Here is a 21,612-nt window from a genome sequence, read left to right on the forward strand (position 1 = left end):
TTCGAGCCATTTAGAATAGGTTTCCTGTTGTTTAAGTCATCTCTGGTGATTAATAGGACGTCTCCTCTATAAAAAGTGTGGCTGATTTCTTGTACCATTCCCATCCAGTCCAATCAAATGCTCTGTCTACAATAATGTTGTTATCAACAGAATGTTTAACCACAGCTTTCTTTTCTTCTTTGTTGTATAATTTTCTATAGTTTTCTTAGAAAAATTTGCCGGTTCCCAATTCTGATTCAAATAACCAAACCCCACCGAGACAGTACACAATTAGTAACTACTTACATGTAAAGAAAGGAAAAGACCCTGTGGTGTTAAGGACAGATAGTTGATTTTATAAACAAGTACAGGTTGAGTTCCTCAACAGAGACCAGCAGTTCAGCTCTGGCTTTTGCACTGACTTTTCCCTATGACAGCTGGTCTCAGTCTGTTGACAGTGTGCTTTGTAACTCTAGTATCACAATAAAAATTCGAATGTTTGTATTTAACCACTTAAGCATTCTCCAGCTCAGTGTCTGTTTTTTTCATTGATTTGTTCACTATATGTTGAAGCAATCAGACCATCTGCATGGTAAACTTTTGCATAGAAGTAGCATGTACAAAGTGTAAATAAAGCAGTGTGGGTGGGTATGCAATACACTGAGGCTTCAGATGACTGAAGAAATGGTTCATGGCTTTAAGCAGTGAAGCTTTTGGACACTATATAAGGAAGATGACTGTGTCATGATGAGTGAAAGAAAGAATTGTTCGTGGAATAAAGTAACCTGACAGTAAAGAAGAGTCTCTTTATACTCTGTTCTTCATACAGCCAGGATTGCTGTGCATGAACTGCAAAATATTATCAAAATGGTAAACCTCATAGCTACATCATTACACAGGCATTCCATCACCAAGTCCAAGCACTTAGAGCTTTCTTGAGAAAATCTTTGTAGTGTATCACTGTAGTTAGCAACTGGAAGCACACCCATTTCTGCAAGTTTGTTTTTCAGCTTCAGGAAGAGCTAATTATATTTTAGTAGTATGTTTCTTTGCATGTTGTAGCTGTATGTTCGGCCTACTTCAGATTTTTATCTAATTTTACCCTTAGACCCTTTGCTTAGTGGAAGAAATTTATATTTATCCTGCTTAAAAATAAGGATGAAAAGAATACCTAACATTTCAAGCCAACTAGGATAGAGTGATGAACCAGAAGAAGTTGGATTTTAAGTGGAATGCAGTGCATACAAGTCTACATTGACATTATCGATGGCTGCCTTCCAAGCTATTTGGTTTTGCACTTAACTGAAGTCATTAGCTTACTTTTGCTATTTACAATAGGACAGAACTGATGACATATCATTGACATACAATGAGAAGAGTAAAAAACCTTTTACCGATCTCTGAGGGGCATGTGCAGTCTCCCTTCTGTTTTTGCAATTTCAGAAATGATGCACTGCAAGCAGAACACCGGATTTAAAAAACTGTACTCCTTTCACATAAAATAGTCCAATGGTCACAGCATAATAGTTGCGCAGTCTTCTTTACATAACAGGGTTTCGTGTGAATTGTTGTCTTTCTTTCAAGAATTCCCATTTAAGTTTCCCAGGGATTTCTATTACACTTTTGCATGAACTTTACCAACCTGTTATGACCCTAGCTGTGCACCTCTGAGTTCATTCAATGTCTATTGTCATGCTTTCTTGATGCGGACTCTGGACGCTGGAACAATACTCTAGAATTGGTTGCAGTAGTGTCTTTATGTGATTGCCTTTACAGATACCTTGCACTTTCCCAGAAACCTTTCAATAGATGTAAGTCTTCCTCCAGAGTGATTGAATTCTGTAGTGGGGGGAAAAGGTAAGGCCTTTGGAAAGGGGGACTGAGGCTTTTGGAGGACATGTTCATGACTTTGTTATGGGTCTCTTTAATTTCTCGATTCTGTTTGGTGGTGGAAGCGAGTCTGATGGTGTGGTAAATGTAGTACGTCTGCGAGACAGGGTAAATTGAGCATAAGAGGATGTGGAGGAGTTCCAGAGGCTCTTGCAGAAGTGGTGGTCCAAGGTGGGAGTATGAGTTGAGTGGATTGGAGAGTTTCTTGAGGTGGTGGTGTGCAAACTAGTCTAGTTTATGGAGGGCTATAATTTCAATCTGAGAAATGGGGAGCAGGAATTTGGGAGTCTAGAGCAGGAGAATTGTAAGAATGGAAAACAGATATTACAAGGAGGTTTGGATCTGATTTACATGGTATTGCAGGGCTAGGTTGGTGAAGCTTATGGACTGATGGAATCTGAAGAGACAGAGGTCATTGTGTAAGGACAGGTTGCAGCTGGAGATTGGTAAACTAACAGTCAGGCCATTTGGTGGGATTCCATGAGCCAAGCAACAATTCAGGAACAGTACGTCAGGCTAGAAATAGGGGAACTTTTCCGTATTTCTGCTGATGGAAGGAGCGAGGTCCATTGTGTGAAATTGACATAAAAATAAAAAGGTGATAACGGTAGCATGCAGGTTGATAGGTGTATATGAGTGGAGAAAGGGACAGCAGGTGAAAAATGGATTGGGTGAGGTCAGCATGTGCAGGCTGGAATATGCGAGAAGAATGGTGGGGTGAGAGGGGGGGGGCAGGGGGGGGGGGGTTGTTATGAGGTTCAGCGAGTTCATGAGGCACAGGGAGTTAGGGGGTGTAATAACTTTGAAGGAAGACATAGAAATGATTGTATCAGTGTGCAGAGTGTGGGTCATTAGATACTGCCCCAACAATCCACATAGTCACATATCCATATGTTGAATTTGGATGAGGCTGTTCATACAGTGTAGCTCAGAAGTCAGTGCATGTGGAGTTTGGAAAGCAACAGTAAAACACAGGAAATAAGAGAAAGAAAAGGACAAGAGATAATAAAATTTGTTAGATAATAACAACACAGGAAAACAGCACTGGGTTGTGTGATGGAAGAAAAGCTGTTAAGCAAAAAAGTCCAGGGTGGAATCATTATGAGAAGGACATACCACATAGAGGAGGAATTGAGACACAGCCAGGCATAATGAAAAGACTGCTAAACATTAAATTTTTTTGCCAAAAGCCATCATTGGAAATTGACATACATTCACTTAAGCTCAACTCACACAAACAATGCCACTGTCTCCAGCCACTGCAGCCCAACTGTGGACTGCAACTGTGTCAGATGTCAGGCATGAGCAGAAATCTGGGGTGGGTGGTGGTGCCAAGGAGGAGGCATGTCACAGGGAAGAGGAAAGATTTCAAGGTAGTGGTGGAGGAAAGTGTTGCACTGCCTGTGAGCGCATGTAGGGATGTGTTAGGGCAGGGTTGGGACTCCTAGGGGAGTGGAATAGGAGAGAAGTAGAGAAGGGGAAGAGACTAGTTGGTGTGTTGGCAGAATAGAAGGCATACATTGTGTGTACTGCTGGAGTGGGAACAGGGAAGGGGGTAGGTAGGTGGAGGACAGGAAATAGCAAAGGGTGAGGCCAGGAGGATTATGAAAATGATGGATACATTGTAGGGAGAGTTCACATCGGTGGAATTCAGAAAAGCTTGTGTTGGTAGGAAGGATCCTGATGGAACAGGTTGTGAACACATCGTGTTGGGCAGCATGTGTCTTTTAGTTAGAGTTAGACGGTGACTATTCATGCAGACAGACAGGTTGTTAATTGTCATGCCCATATAGAAAACAGCACAGGGTTGCAGCTTAGTTTGTAGATCACATGGCCAGTTTCGCAAGTAGCCATATCTTTGAAGGGATAACTGATACCTTTGACAGGACTAGAGGATGTGTTGATGGTAGTAGGGTGTATGAGACAGTCTTGCATCTAAGTCTACTGCAGGAGTATGAGCTATGAGATAAAGGGTTGGGAGCAGGTTTGGAGTAGATATGGACAAGGATATTGTTGTAGGTTCAGTGGGTTACAGAATACCACAATGGGAGGGGTAGGATATTCCTCATTTCAGGGCACAACAAGAAATAGTTGAAACCCAGGCAGAGAATGTGATTCAATTGCTCCAGTCCAGGGTGTTAACAAGTCACGAGACGAGTGCTCCTTTGTGGACAGACAGTTGGTATGTGGAAAATAGTAGGTGGCTGGAGAGAGAGGGCATGGGAGATGTAGTCACCAACCACTTCCCACGGTCCGCTGTCCGGCCACAAAGAATCACTCGCCTCGTGACTCAGTACCACCTAAGACTGGAGCAACTGAATCACATTCTCCACTAGGGTTTCAGCTACCTCTTGTCGTGCCTTAAAGTAAAGAATAGCCTACCCACTGTCCTCCCCCCCCCCCCTCCCCCCACCCTCCTCCCGCCTCTCAGTAGTATTCCGCCACCCACCAAACCTACAAAATATCCTTGTCCACCCTTACTTCACCCCTATTTCCTGCCTCATACCTCATGGCTCATATCACTGCAATAGGTCTAGATGCAAGACCTGTTCGATGCATCCTTCCACTACCAACTATTCTTGTACTATCACAGCATCTCCTATCCCGTCAAAGGCAAGACTACCTGTGAAACCAGTTACATGAATTGCAAACTGAGCTACAACCACTACGCTGCTTTCTAGATGGACATGAGAACTAACAAGCTGTGTGTATGCATGAATGACTTCCTCCAGAATGTGGAGAAGAAACAATCAGACCACTCAGTTGCTGAAAATGTTGCCCAACATGATATGCTTCTCTTCAGTGGCTGTTTCACAATTTGCACCACCGGGATCCTTCCTACCCACACCAGCATTTCCAAATTGCGTTTGTGGAAATTCTCTCTACAATTTATGCTGCATTCCTGTAACCCTCTAAAGTCAACCTTTGCTACCTCCAGTCCTCCATCTACCTATCCCCTTCCCTACTCCCACTCCACAAGCCTTCTGTTCCGCCATTGCACCCGCTAGTATTTTCCCCTTCCTTACTTTTCTTCTCTTCTTTCCACTTTCCCTTTTGTGCTCCCCTAGTGGTCCTAAAATGTCCCCACCACATCTCACAGGCAGGACATCATCTTCCCCCAGCACTACCCTGCTATCCCTCCCCCTTCCCACCCCATACCTCCTCCTTATTATAATCATTCACCTCAGTTTGATGCTCATGCCAGATGCAGTTACAATCCACAATAGGGCCACAATGGTGAGAGACAGGCCCCAGTGCATGCGAGTTGTGCTTTTGTGAATGTGTGTGTGCGTGTTTTCCATTTCCGAAGAAGACCTTATAGCTGTAAACTTAAATGTTTAGCAGTTGTTTCGTTGTGCCTGTCTGCAACTCAGAACCTCCTGTATGTGGTGAGGGGGCAATCTATCCTTTACATAATGTTGTCGTTATTTCATTCCGGACTTTCCGTTTATACACTATCATGTTGTGTATAAGCACTTACACCTAGTTAACTTTTTTTATTGTTGCACAGCTTGCGTCTCACAACAAGAAAACAAAATACACATGGTATAAGTGCAGCTAAACAACATGATTATGTAAATTCATCTGCTGTCATTGAAGTGTATCGTTGTAAAAATTGAGCACCTATGTGTGGATGAACTTTACTAATGGAAATAGGGAACGAAAACTCTGACCACTGAAGATGTTCAAAATAAAGCAAAATATGTACAGTGTAAATAAGACTCTTAATTACAGTTGAAAATTGATGGTACATAACCTAATTTATGCGTATAATTGCAGCTGTGGATAAAGAGGCCAAAGAATAAAGATGACAAAATGTTATTTTTATTTCAGTAAAATATTCCCGACCCAGTAAACTTATTGTGTCCCATTATCCAAATGTTCATAGAGCTAATCAAATATGTGGGACAATATTCCTTACAATTATATCTCTGTTAGCAGTCAATAATGAGGTAGAGTATTGAATGCCTTTAAATAATTTAGTAAAGCATAATTTGCCTGTTCATGCACATCTGTTGTTTGCAACTGATTCTTTTAGAGATCTTTATTGTCCTCCAGGAACATTTGAGCTTAGAATAGGCTGTAGGTTTCTGCAACAGACTGACATCATAGATATTTGTTTTTAATTCAGTGGCTCCAATCTGTTGTAGTCACATGGAAGTATTTATTGTGCAAGAGATTCTCGATAAATATGAGCTAGGGAGGGGGCTAACAGTGCAGTTCATTGAATGTAAAATATAACTGGTGTCCAGTTAGCACCTAGTTCCTTGATCACTTTAAGTAGGTTTACTTGTTTGCAATATTGAGGAGGGAGTTGGGGGGGGGGGGGGGGGGGGGATACCGATATTTTAATATCAAGCCTTTATATGGTAATATCCTCGCACACAAAAATATTTTTAAATATGGTATTTAATATATCTGCTGCCTTCATTTTCAACACCAGGAGGACATTTGAGAGATTAGATGGAAGCTTTGGACCTGTTCATTGTCATTACGTGTGACCAGAACTTCCTAAAATTTTGTTATAGATCTTTTGCCAGGACTGACTGAAAGTTATTGCGGGCTTCACACATTTCTATTCTTATGGGTGCATAAGTTGCTATTAAATGTACTGTATCAATTTCCCTGCAGTCTCTTTTGTAGTGAGAGTGTTTTAGTGTCTTGAATGGTACTGGCTACATACTTATCTAGACCACAATTTATAATATTATTCAGCTTTAACTACAATTACTCTGTGTTTGCTAGATCTAAATCAAAGATTCTCAGGGCATCCTTTAAGTAAGTCAGTAATGACTGTCCGTCTGTTTGACCAAATATCTGCATCTACATATACATCTACATCTATACTCTGCAAACCACTGTGAGGTGCACGGCAGAGGATATGTCCCATTGTACCAGTTATTAGGGTTTTCTCCTGTTCCATTCAGGTATGGAGTACGGTAAGAATAATTGTTTGACTACCTCTGTGCATGCAGCAAGTATTCTAATCTTATCCTCATGATCCCTGTGTGTGTGATTATGTAGGGGGTTTTAGTATATCCCTAAAGTAATAATTTAAAGCCGTTTCATGAAACTTTGTTAATAGACTTTCTCAGGTTAGCTTATGTCTGTCTCAAAGAGTTTACCTGTTCAGTTTCTTCAGTATCTCTGTGACACTCTCCCACTGATTAAACAAATCTGTGTCCATTTGTGCTACCCTTCTCAGTATAAGTTCAATATCCCGTGTTAGTCCTTTCTGTTACAGGTCCCACACTGTTGAGCAATATTCTAGGATGGCTCACTCACATGATTTGTAAGCAAACTCATTTGTAGACTGGTAGCACTTCCCCAATATTCTACCAATAAACTGAAGTTTATCAACTGCTTTCTGCACAACTGAACCTATGTGATAAGTCCATTTCATATCCCTACAAAGTTACACCCAGGTATTTGTATGAGCTGGCCGATTCCAACAGTGACTCATTGTTATTATAGTGATAGGATGCTAAATTTTTAATTTTGTCAATTGAAGTGCAAAATTTTACATTTTGGAACATTTAGAGCAATTTGCCCCTCTCTGCACCATGTTGATCTTATCAAAATCAATCTGAATATATATGCAAAAACAAAGATGATGTAACTTACCAAACGAAAGCGTTGGTATGTTGATAGAGACACAAATATCTTTGTTTTTAGATATATTTTTCTCACATGGAATGTTTCCTCTATTATATGGGTATATATGCAGCTTCTATGTCTAAAAACAAAGATATGTAACTTACCAAATGAAAGTGCTGGCATGTTGATAGACACACAAAGAAACACAAACATACACACAAAATTCAAGCTTTCGCAACCAACAGTTGCTTCATCAGGAAAGAGGGAAGGAGAGGGAAAGACGAAAGGATGTGGGTTTTAAGGGAGAGGGTAAGGAGTCATTCCAATCCCGGGAGTGGAAAGACTTACCTTAGGGGGAAAAAAGGACAGGTATACACTCGCCCACGCACGCACGCACACGCACACACACACACACACACACACACACACACACACACACACACACATCCGTCTGCACGTACACAGACACAAGCAGACATTTGTGTCTGTGTACGTGTGGATGGATATGTGTGTGTGTGTGTGTGCGAGTGTATACCTGTCCTTTTTTCCCCCCTAAGGTAAGTCTTTCCGCTCCTGGGATTGGAATGACTCCTTACCCTCTCCCTTAAAACCCACATCCTTTCGTCTTTCCCTCTCCTTCCCTCTTTCCTGACGAAGCAACCATTGGTTGCGAAAGCTTGAATTTTGTGTGTATGTTTGTGTGTCTATCAACATGCCAGCGCTTTCGTTTGGTAAGTTACACCATCTTTGTTTTTAGATATATTTTCCCATGTGGAGTGTTTCCCTCTATTATATGGAGCTTCTCTTAGATAGTACTTCATTATAGATAACTGCATCATTTGCAAAAAGCCTGATTTTACGATTAATATTGTCTTGCAAGGTCATGAATATACAAAATGAACAGCAAGGGTCCCATGACACTTCCCTGGAGCACACCCAAAGATACTTCTACATCTGACGATGACTCTCCATACAAAATAACATCCTGTGTGTTCCCTATCAAAAAGTCTTCAACCCAGTCACCAATTTCACTTGATACCCTATATGATCTCATACTTTTGACAATAAACATTGGTGTGGTTCTGAGTCGGAAGATTTTTGGAAATCGGGAAACACTATTCACGATCCTCATTATGTTTGAGCTCAGAATGTGTTTTAAGATTCTACAACAATTTGATGTCACAGATGTTGGATGGTAGCTTTGTGGATCACTCCTACTATCCTTCTTGTAGATGGGTGTGACCCGTGTCTTTTTCCAAGAACTGGGGATGGTTTTTTGTTCAGGTGATCTACAACAGATTCTAGTTAGAAGAGGGGCTAACTCAGCAACAAATTCAAAATAGAGTCTGACAGGGATTGCATCAGAGCCTGGAGCTTTGTTCAGTTTAAACGATTTCAGCTGTTTCTCAACACTATCGACACTAGTACTTATATCAATCATCTTTTTGTTGGCACAAGGATTAAATTGGGGCAATTCTCCTGGGTTTTCTGTTGTGTCCTGCCTACTCATCAAATATGGGATGCCTAGGAAACTGGCTTCTCAGATCGCTAGACAACAATTCAAGCAAATTCGTATTAAAGAATTTTATTATGAAATGAATCAATGACAATACCTAACTTCCATTTACAAATAGCCACAAACAATGGATACAAAGAGAACTTAGTAACAAAGCTGAACAATAAAATGAAGAAACAGAAAAGAACAAACACCCAACTACCATCAACACAAGGACAAAATCACACACAAAGAAACAAACAAAATACAAGAATAGAAACAGCACAAAGTGTGAAAGAAACAGAAAGTAAAAGATGGTGCACGATGACATACAACCACAAATACACACACAGAATATCCAATATTTTCAAAAAACAAGGCATAAAAGTAGCTCACCAAACCAACAACTCAATTCAGAAATACTTCCAAAAAAAAAAAAAAAAAGGAAAACCTGATCTGTATCAGAAATCAGGAATATACCAACTAAAATGCAAATGGAAGATAGGTCAAACCAGGAGGGTATTTGACACCAGACACAAAGAACATGGAAGTATAGGACAAATCATTCAACATTTGCAGAACACTTACACCAACACCAACATAAAATTATAACCAGACACACAGACATGGAAATCATAAGGATAAACAAAATCAAAAAACACCTGCTCACCCTACAAGAAGACTACCACATCCAAAAAACCATAACAATAAAGAAACAACTCATAAATGATCAGATCACCTTGGCAAGCCACACACTCTTTAAAGGGATTGACCACTTAATATAACATTAAAAGTACAAATATAACCACAGGTTCAATTTACCACTACCATTTTCTCCCAGTTCTATCCGATAATCAGTGTCCCGGCAATCCCTGTCTTCCCCCCCCCCCTTTCTTTAGAAGGGGGGAGGGGAGGGGACACCCCTCTCATGTCTCTATCTACATACAAGACAATTTCACTATCTCTCTCTCTCTCTCTCTCTCTCTCTCTCTCTCTCTCTCTCTCTCTCACACACACACACACACACACACACACACACACAAAATCGTTCATAGGCTGTCAACACTCACAATGTGAATGAAAACAAGAGAGTAGACATAAATACTGTAGCAGTGATGAGAATGAAGAACAGTTAAGAAAGTCAATTATAAGTAGTGCAGTGCAGGAAATAACGCAAAATGCCAAAAACTGCAGATGTGAAATGAAGCCTGTCGACATCAACCACTGCTAGCCAGAGGGGAAGGTGCAGACCATGTAAAGAAACACCGTAAGTAGCTTACAGACTAACTTCACAAAGAAAACGCTGTTTTTAACCTAAAAGAATCAAAAAATAAATTTACAAGTGTATGTATCCAATTTCAGAATGCCACAGAATAAAAGTGAAATGCGTCTGGTGTGATTCTTTTTAGTTACATTGCAGTCAGCTCAAAACAGATAACCTATAATTACAGATGTACACAGATGTGTTGCAAGCAAAGGGCAACATGCAATATAATCTATGTCCTTCAGTATAATGATTCCTACACAAGTGAAGGAATACAGTGGATGGTTTTATCCAAGTCGCTGGTCTTTGATGCTTTTGTAGAACTGGCCATGACCAGTCGGGAGCAGCGCTTTTGTTTGCTTCATCTAGAGGCCGCTGCTGTCACGTTGTAATCTTAGAGGGGTCGGTCAGAGTGCTATTGGCTGACATCTTCTTCACAGCCCTCTCTGCTCTGTGGTTTCCAACTGGCATGCCGGTGCTTGACTTTATGCTGGAACATTTTCCTTTGTAAAGGAACATTTGAAAGCAGAGTTAAGGATTTGAGCTTTTGCTTTGCTACCCTCAATTTCAGTTCCTGTATCATTCGCTAGGGACTGGACACACATACTCAATTAGCTTTTTTCATGTCCTTTTTGCTTTTGGTGACCATCATACTCTAGTAGCTTCATGGCTTCCCTTACCGCTAAAAGTAATGTTTAGTTTTTCCAGCCAATACTGGGTGGGTTCAAGTCACCACCATGACTAGCTTCAGGTCATGTGTTATTTTTGGTAAAACTGTTGAGGCATTGCAATGCCTATGTAAGTCTGTTTGGTATTTATCTACTAGGTTATTTGTCATCAAGTAGTCAATATACTGATCATGACTTTATTTTGTAAGGACTTAGCTAGCAATGAAAGAACACAAATGGGACAGTGATCAGAGACTGCTGCGGCAGTTCCTTTTTGGGCAGTAGTTTGACAAGTCTTTGTTTCCAGGTCACTGGAAAAAAGCTTGCAGTCTGGTGGTAATAGAAGATATCCTTCATTGTGAGCAGTAGTGAGTCAGTAATAAGTGTGACCTTTTACAGTGTAATGGCATCATGTCCATTGGGTGCTGATTTAATACACATCATGCATGAATTTTTCAACGATATTTTTGGTAACATGATTATGAAAGAGTATTTTCCGTCTAGAATCAATGACATCTAATCTGTCTGTTGTCAGTTAATGTACAGGCATGTCTATTTCAGCATTTCCTACAGATTTGCTGACACACTTCAGCATCTACTGACAGGCAATACTGGGTGGGTTCAAGTCACCACCATGACTAGCTTCAGGTCATGTGTTATTTTTGGTAAAACTGTTGAGGCATTGCAATGCCTATGTAAGTCTGTTTGGTATTTATCTACTAGGTTATTTGTCATCAAGTAGTCAATATACTGATCATGACTTTATTTTGTAAGGACTTAGCTAGCAATGAAAGAACACAAATGGGACAGTGATCAGAGACTGCTGCGGCAGTTCCTTTTTGGGCAGTAGTTTGACAAGTCTTTGTTTCCAGGTCACTGGAAAAAAGCTTGCAGTCTGGTGGTAATAGAAGATATCCTTCATTGTGAGCAGTAGTGAGTCAGTAATAAGTGTGACCTTTTACAGTGTAATGGCATCATGTCCATTGGGTGCTGATTTAATACACATCATGCATGAATTTTTCAACGATATTTTTGGTAACATGATTATGAAAGAGTATTTTCCGTCTAGAATCAATGACATCTAATCTGTCTGTTGTCAGTTAATGTACAGGCATGTCTATTTCAGCATTTCCTACAGATTTGCTGACACACTTCAGCATCTACTGACAGGCAGTATGATTTTCCAGGGTGAGGCATCGTCTGTATGTCATACATGCAGCCCTCTCTTCAGCTCATCATTTAGCCATGGTGCAGGATTTCTTCTGGCTTACATGGCCTTTGGCAGAAATTATTTGACTTATAGATGAGTAAATACGCATCAGTTTGAAAGTGCTGTTTCAGGTCATCCCACTTTTCTCACTTATCTTCAGTGATCTGTGTTTTTTTTAGGTCTTCAGTCTGAAGACTGGTTTAATGGAGCTCTCTATGCTACTCTATCTTGCTGAAGTCTCACCAATGCTGCATAACTACTGCAACCTTACATCCACCTGGATTTGTGAACTAGAGGCCTTGGTCTGTCTCCTCTACAATTATTATCCTCCATACTTCTCTCCACACCAAATCAAGTTTTCCTTGATGCGTCAGGTGGTGTCCTATCAGCTGATCTTTTCTTTTAGTCAAGTTGCACCATAAGTCTCGTGGACAAGAAAAGTATTGGCATGAAAATGAATATCACTATATGGAACAAAAGTAATGTTTGTAATAGTATTAAATACAAGCTAAAAAATAGTGACGGAGAATACTATTAACACATGTATTGGAATTATAAATAACAGCATTGAGCTAATGGCTCACTTAATGGGGAGAAAACAGTTTTGTTGTATTTGGATATCTGTGAGGGTAGAACATAATGAATTTTCACTTGCAGAACTGTGACTTGTCTTTCTAATTTTCCTTTTTTAAGGCACTGTGTGCACATTTTGAAATTACATATTGTGGATTTGTGTGTGTAATTCAAATTCAGCAAGCCTATAATAAAACTGAACTATAGTAGGAACGAATGAATAAAATCCATCTATCAAAATACTTTTTTTAATTGCTGAACAAAGGGAAACCCTAAAGACATCTCACATAAGTAGCTGTTTACCTGAGAAGCATTACAGTGTGTTGTGGTCACTCTTACTAGGATAGAAAACAATGTCTTTCACTACTAGGATGACCAATTAGCACTGTGCAATTTTTATTTATTTATTTATTTATTTATTTATTTATTTATTTATTTATTTTTTTTTTTTATTTTATTTTTTTTTTTTTAAGAGTCCTCCGATCACAGATTTTTGTTGAAATAAAAATAATTTTGTGTGATTGTAATCTTCCATATGTTCAGTTTCCATTTCCTGTACAATATTTAGACAACCGACCCATCCATCTTCTTCAGGTGCTGTGAGTTTTGCCATTATATTTACTCACTGCCTGACTGAGAGTTAGTGTTGGTCTCACACTGCTGTGTATAACCAAGTGCAATTCCCATCATCATCGCCACATCTAGTTAGGGACATCAATGTACTGAGAAGTGATTAAAGGATGATAAATTTAGTCATGGTACTGGATGGCTTACCATGAGTATTGTTTGCAATGGAGGTATCAAGAGTATTGGTGACCTTGAAAGTTTTAATACTCTTGATGTCATTACTTAGCATATATTTAATCTTGTTGAAGATTTAATAAGGATATTGGTACATCTCATTTTTGTTGCTCAATGCCTTTTGCATATGTCTGGTTGGAGTCCAGGCAGTGAGTACAACAGCGAAACTCGCAGCAACTGAAGAAGACAGCTGGGTTGGTCTTCGAAATATTGTGCAGAGAGTTGAACAACTCAGTTGAAAACCCAAAATCTCACTTCTTATCAATCACGCCAACAAAACCTGAGAGTTACATTGGTATAATTACAGCTGTTGAAACTGATGAATTACTTTATTACAGGTCTGAGTAATTCATCAGTAGATTCCAGCAGTGCAGCTGAAACAGATGTCAGTAAACTTCGTCCAGCAGAAGGAGATCCTCTGACTGCATGTAACAGGAAGGTAAAGATTAAAAGCGACTAAGTGAAAGTATTTCTTACATTTTCTGTGGCTCATGTTTTTGATAACTCATTATGGTATAGTACGTGTCATTCAGTTTATAAATATAATACATTTTCTCAGTAAACATGAATGTGTATGCTCACCAGTCACATGACTGACTTTGGAACTGAAGTTAATCTACATTTAAGTGTAATAAATGAGTCTATTCAGAGAAGAAGAAACTGTTAAGTCAAAGTGATTTTAGTTTGTTACTTGTATTATGTTTCTTCAATTAATTATATTTGTAGAAATTAATTATTATGTAGAACTTTTCAGTTGTTCATAAAAGTAATACGTTTATCAGTGAATATGCTCACCATGTTCAAGATTCACTTTTCAATTAATTTTCGCCTACCTATAAATTTAGTAAATAACAAAAATTCACCAAGCAAATAATAAAAATTGCCAAGAAAAAATTATTCAATTTATTTTTTAAAACTGTTTTCATATTTTGATGAGTTCTTAACAACAAACTAAGTAAAACAGTAAATATATTGTGACACTGTTGTTTGTACACCTATTTTTTTAACTGCAGCTGTACAGGGTCTGGTAGTGAACACCAGGTGATGTCCTTACAGCACACTAGTATGCAATGGATATATGACATTAACAAATTGCAGTATGCAAAGTGCTTTCATGATATACATAGAGCAAATTTAGCTGAACTATCTCTTCAAGAATTTATTTGATATGTTGACTGGAAGAGACAACTATTGACATGTTGTTAGAACAGCACCAGTGTAACATTGTTACAGGAATTGGCATAGGAATATCCAGTTGCAAAATGATTGTTACCCACTTCAGTATCCATTCTTGCTGCAAAATCACCTTCATTTAGTGAAGGGGAAGTATGTAGATAAATTAATATCAATTTAAGGAACATGGATCTGGTCTATGCCAGGTGGTGGGAACAGGGCTGGATATTGACTATTTTGAGATGTGCCATTTGCTTCTTTGCCAAGGTAATTTATAGAACACCAGTTGTAACTGAATGGCTAATAGGTTGGAAACACATTTTGAGACCATGGCTGTGTGCAAGGTACAGATGATTCTTGAAAGGAAGAAAACAGCAGTCAACCACTTTTAATAACTGTATTTATTTACACAAATAGTGCCAGGACACTACATTAATATATAATACCTACTTGAAATTTGACATTGATTTAACTATTGTATTAATGTATGACTAAGCAAGCTGTTATATTTTAGTGCAGTATTTCATGTTGCATTAGTGTATGCAATTTGATTTTATCACAGAAAACAAGTGAATGAAATTTTGAAGAAAGGACGGTTGCATAACTCAGTGTGTTCATCGAGAATATAATGTGGTGATTTGCGTTTATGTACATATATATCTTTCTCCTTGAATAGGTCCATAGGTTATCTTTCTCAGCATGGTGCAATATCTGGATGCAGTCTTCAGTGCTTTTCACTCTGTCTGTTGAGAGTTGTCCTGTCTGTTGAAAGTTGTCCATAGTGCCAATATGGATTTTGATATGTTGACCAACCACATCGCATCTACATGCACTTTGATCTGAGTTTCGATGCTTTTCCCATTTGTCCTACGTAATAGGAGGGGCTTCCTGACCAATAAAAAGGGTGCTGAATCAGGCCTCAAACCTGGATGCCTGCCTTTCATGGACAGTGATGGACGTTGTTCTTACCAAATGAGCTATCTGAACTCTGTGGACTAGCATTCCTGGGAGAAGAGATATCATAGAGAATGGCTTAGTGCCAACTTACAGTTTGTTTCCAAAGTAAATATTTAAGTTTACATGGAAATTGGCCTCTTGTGAAACTTCTCAACAGTAAGCTGTATGCCAGACATGTATGTATACAAGGTAGACCACTAGTGTTCACCAAATTAAAAAAGTCACTGACCTGCTCAGTGTGTCAGCAGTGTCAAAAGATAATTGTAGAGGAATTAGAGAAAGGAGAGGTCAGAATTAGAGGTGAATGAAAACTAAAGTGCTGTTCACCCAGTCCCTTAAGGTCAACAAAGAAACTGGCAAAAATGCAAAATTGCTAAACTCTGGAAACACACAGGTGAGAAAGTAGTCAGTAAGCAGACAGCAATCATTTACAAGATCTGGAAACAAGAGGACTGCCAAGTGGCTGGACATTTGCCCGAATTTGTCATCTTTAAAAAGAAATGAAAAAATAAAATATGAACAACCATTTTAGCATCCCATTTACCTTGATAAGTATGAGATTTTCTCTAAAGCCTTCTGTGGCTGCAGAACAGTTTGACTCACAAAAGGGAAATATCAAGGAGGATTTAGGAAAGACTACTCTTTTGATGTGCGTGTTACCAATGTTACATCTGTGTTCTTTTATACCTGAAGTTTAAGGATAAGAAGTTCTTAGTTACCTTCATTGATTTAATGAAGGATCACAACCCTGTTGATTGAAATACGCTAAACCAAATCCTGAAATAAGTCAGCTTAGACAAAAAAATAAACAATTATCCAAAAAAACCGTGATTGGCACCATAAGTGAAATTCAGAAGGTAGATTTCAGTGCCTATGAGGTCGGGATGGATGTTAAGTTAGGAGATGGCCTGTCACCTCCACTTTTCCCTTCGTGCAAGTGGCTCAAAGCAGTACATGGTGAAGATATCAAAAATACTGTTTGTTGCTATGTTCTTTTGCACTCTCCGTTCTCTCTTAGGCTTCTAACTTCCTGTTCAGGCATTTCTATTCACTGTAAGGTCTTCTGCTGCATACAGAATTGGTACAGCAGCATTGGTCTGACACTGATTGCTCAGCTTTTGCAGATGATTTTGCGATCTTTTCTGATTACCTAGGCATAGCCACAAAACAAATCAATAAATTCAAAATCAACATGGCAGTGGTTAGCCTCCAGAGGTCATTTGAGAAACCAAAATTTATAACAGGCATTAAGTCGCCACCCCCGAGAGGTAAATGCAGATGATGGAAAAATCAGGCAGGCAGAAGAAAAATCAAGTACCTAGGAGAATCATTAGAACCAGGCATTTCCGAGAAAGTAGCCTTTACATCTGGGAATAACTCGATGTAAATGGCATAGAAGCTGTCAAGAAGTATTTACAAACTACTGTGCAATCATTTAATCAGAGGCTTTGTATGCAGCAGAATGCCTCACAGTGAGTAGAAATGCCTGAGCAGGAAGTTAGAAACCTAAGAGAGAATGCAGAGTACATAATACAACATAGCAACAAAGAGGCCCTGCTCAGGTTTTGAACAGGATCTTCAAGAAGTGGTGACCATAAATGAAATCCTCCACTAAAGCTACCTGATGCCAAAAGCTAAAAACCAGCGATCTTGTCATGTCATTTGCCAAATGAAAAAACTTCTGATTCTAAAAACTGAAATTCCTTCTGCTTTTGTTCGTTCATTCATCTATGTGTACTTGATAAATAGACATTTATGAAAAATGTGTATAGTTGTATGATGGCATTTGCTGATATATACTTTATTTAAGAAATCACCTGTGGGATAGGAGGAGTTGTCAGACACAATTTTTAATATGTTTTTAACTTATATCCAAAGATATGTTACCAAAGAATAATGCAGCTCTATGGTTTACATATTTCTGTGCCAAAGATAGGTGCAGTGGTAAATTGTGAAGACCATTCACCTCAAATTGGCATAGGGAAAATTAAACATCCTGGAGCGACTCCTAGTGTGTAGGCTGGTGAATAAGGGGTAAGTCACCTGATAAGACATCTGCTGGCATATTCAGAAAAAATACACAACTTATGAGGAAAGTCCCTCAGCATTCAAGAGGGAGAGTAACAAAACAATTAGAACAATGAAACTAGCTGATTTAAGTTTACAGTAATTCTATCTATAACACATTTTCTGCCCATATACCAGAACACATACATTAATCACTATTGTGTTTCATAGCTTTCATCAGCTGTCTAATATTAACATACCTGTAGTAATTGGACAAAAGACTTAACATAAAGATATGCTAATGTTTCACATATTTGCTTATATCTGCATCATGTTCTGGCTGCTCGCATGAATTTATTATAAAGGGATATTACAAGAGTGGCTGGAAAACATTACCAGCAACTAATTACTAAACTGGATAATAGATGTGAGCTGAACACAGTGATTGTAAAACATGTGTAAACTGCAATATAAATGTAAAAGCATCTCTATTGCAGAGAGAAGACCCTCCGGCAGATCTTCCAGTTACACTTGAGCCAATTACTGTGCCATATCTCAATCCATTAGTTTTGAGAAAGGAATTTGAAAATATTTTGTACAATGAAGGAGACAGCTGTCTTACGCAGTCCCGATTTGTGGATGAGCATCCAATTATATACTGGAATATGGTAGGTAAAATATTCTTTTTCCATTACATTTCAAATAATTAATTGAATTCGTCATACAGCAGTTTGTATTGCATGAATATTGCAGGTCTGGGTGTTTCAACGCATCACAGCTGTAAGTCACTTGCCTGGCTTGTGTTTACATGCAGCGTCTGTAGAAAAAGGAAACCGAACTGTTCATCCATCATGGGCCAACAGTGATCACAATAATGTTTTGATTCACTGCATGTGGGATAATCCTCGCCTTCATGAAGAGGTAAAACTTGCTCCACAAATAATTGCTGATTATGTGTAGTAATTATTTAGTTTACCACAAACTGTTTGAATACCCTTTACTGTTGTCTTCTGTAAGTGTACATCGACAGTTTACTGAATAATAATGTCCCCAAAGTCAAGAAATATGTATTAAACATTGCACTAACATTACACAACTGCTAAGAGAGAGTTCCTCAGTTTACTGAAAAAGACACTTATGTCACATACTCTTGGTGGCCATTTTACTCGAACATAACTGTTACTAATTGTAACTGACAACACTGTAATGGTACCAGAATGAATCTTTAACTATGCAGCAGTGTCCGCACTGTTGTGAAACTTCCTGACTGGTTACAAGTGTGTGCTGAACCAATAAGATAGAGGAGAGGTAATGGTAGTGTGGAATTATTTCTGCTTCACAAGTAAGGAACCATGTGTGTTTAGAATATGTCAGCATCATCAATATACTGATATTCATTAAAATTATCACCAACAGCATGAAAAAACATCAAATTGTACTCGAACAAAGGAACAAACGTAGAAGAGAATGTAGCACAATGCTCCTTTTGCAATTTATGAACAAAATTAGAGAACAGAGAAATGCTTGGGATTCATACATTTAGAAAAAGCTGTTCATTCAGGGTCAGAAAAATATGCACAACAGTCACTGAGAAATAAAGCACTGATTCAACGCATGAAGAATATGTACACCAATACTAGATCTTCAGTTTGACCGGCTGTTCTCGGGAGCCCAAGAGGTGGTTCTCAGATCTCTAAATTGGAAGAAAGGGAGGAATACTCATTAATGAAACATACTGTAGCCAGCTTTGTTTTGCTCATGACATCATGATGTTGATTCCTACTGCAAATCATTTTCAACAATGTATGAAAAAATATAACAGAGCAAGTTTGAAAGTAAACCTTAAAAATATTGTGATCAGTATAATCAGCACACAGAAAAAAAATAGTAAAAATTAACAAAGGCATCTTAGATCCATTGGATTGTTTTGTAATAAGACAGTTGAAGGCAATGACTACATGGACAGCAAAAGAAATAAACGGAATAGTATAATATCTTGGAGTGGTTTTGGTAAATTAAATAATGTATTTGAAACCAAGCTTCTGATGTGTTTGGGGGGGGGGGGGGGGGGGGGGGGGGAAGGAAAAAATTACAAACAGCAAGGATTACCAGTTTTAATTGATGGCAGTGAGACTTTGGCATTTTTTGCAAAAACTATCCAAAAGCAATGAGCAGCAGAAATGTACATCTTGGGAGTTACATGGAGATGCAGGAAGACAAACAAATTAACCAGTGTACAGATTGGAGTGGACTACTTAAAATGAAATAGAGTTTAACAGTTGTCGGGCAGATTGGTGGTAGATGGGCCAATGAAACTCATTCCTGGATTTTAGCAGATAAGAGAAGATTGAGATTAAAACTTAATGCAAGTTGTGAAGATGTCATTAAAACAATAGCAGCATGAATTTGTATAACTGAAGATCATAATGCATGAAGGGGGTCCGGAGGTGGTCTTTATCCAGTAGTGGGTGCCAAATATTACTGCTGCTGGTGATTATGATGATGATAAAAACACTATTGTATGTTTCAGTGATCCAACATTCTCAAAAATTTACTAATAACTCTGTTTTCCCATGTGGATTAGTTATTGCTTTTCTTGCATACTTGACTGCAGTTCATGTGAAGATTAGTATTCAGACACTGTACATTCACACTAAATCATCAGTTTTTCATTAATAAATAGCACGGCATCTAGACTCCACTTAATTCTCATATATCTGTAAGGAAGAAAACTGTAGAGTGGTACCCTGTTTTAAAAAAACAATAATTTGTTTTTTTGTTACTAATTTCACACCTCGGGTTTTTAACATTTACAACTTAAAATTATGACCCCACATTTTGTAGCTGTATGTATTTTTCTGTGGCATTGGAAAGAACATTTAAAGAGGACTCCAGTGATGCAAAACAGTCAGTGTTGTAATTGGGCAGCTATAAACATTAAAGATTACTAGCATACGTAATAAAATTCGCCACACTGTTCATAATAACTTAGAGAAAACTTCACCTTTATATATTTACGCATTCTGAATATACAGGGTGACTCAGGGACAAGGTACATGCTTTGAGGGGTGATGGTATTGGTGATTCTGAATAAAAAGTTTCAAATGAACATATGCCCTTTTCTTAACTGTTCCGACATACAGCTGTTTGAAAATCATGGGTGTCAGTCACATATCCTCCTTCACCAGCACTCACATAAGAATACAACCAAAGTGACATTAGGCCATGTAGTGTTGTCTTTACTGACTATTTCAATGCGCACATCACTTGCACATGATGGGATGACAGGTCATGGAAGAGTACACATTGTTTACCTCACATGTCAGTACTGCAGTGGTTGCACCAGTGTACTGCAGTGTTGTATGTATAGTCGAAACAATCAGGTCATTGTAGTGAAGGTGCCACACATCTTCATTCATGCAGAACATGGTCACATGATCTTTGTCTACTGGTTTTGTAATTGGAATTCCAGAGCCACTGTTTGCAAATACGAATGTGGATTTCCTCCTGATTACAGATTTCTGGATAGCACAGTATTTTGCAGGGTGTTGACCAGTTTGCGCAAGCCTGGTAAGCTTCCCAGCATACATGATGTATCTGAACATCCTGTCCAACAAGATCATAGTGAATTTGAGAACACTTTTGAAATGGCAGAACACAGTGCAGCTACCAACTCTAGGTGACTTGCTACACAGCTTGGTGTTCCACAGACATGAATAATACGCATGGTACATGAGAAGGGTCTCCATCCATATCATCGGCAGATTGTGAACCATCTGCGTTGTTTTCATTAGTTTCCTCAAAAACTCTGAAGAATGGACCATATGTTCATATGGCATTTTTTGTTCAGAATTACTAATACTATCACCCCCTCAAGGTATGTACCATTTCTCACCCTTCATTTAGGGTGGCCTATTTTACCTGCCTATAGGACATGGTTTTGTTATAAATAAAGCCCAAATTTAAAAAAATAAGTAAAACAACTTCATTTCCTCAA

General features: G+C 38.6%; 1 protein-coding gene across 3 annotated transcripts in view; it reads left to right on the forward strand.

The window, feature by feature from the left end:
- Window positions 1-21,612, forward strand: part of LOC126412139 (DENN domain-containing protein Crag) — a 302,966-nt gene that overhangs the window by 266,927 nt on the left and 14,427 nt on the right. For all 3 annotated transcript variants that reach the window (XM_050081588.1, XM_050081589.1, XM_050081590.1), the window contains 3 exons: window positions 13,817-13,917; window positions 18,113-18,283; window positions 18,369-18,536. In XM_050081588.1, the coding sequence (XP_049937545.1) occupies window positions 13,817-13,917; window positions 18,113-18,283; window positions 18,369-18,536 (440 nt within the window). The remainder of the gene's footprint in view (window positions 1-13,816; window positions 13,918-18,112; window positions 18,284-18,368; window positions 18,537-21,612) is intronic.

Source organism: Schistocerca serialis, chromosome 7 (genome assembly GCF_023864345.2).
Source record: "Schistocerca serialis cubense isolate TAMUIC-IGC-003099 chromosome 7, iqSchSeri2.2, whole genome shotgun sequence".
Lineage (NCBI taxonomy): Eukaryota > Metazoa > Arthropoda > Insecta > Orthoptera > Acrididae > Schistocerca > Schistocerca serialis.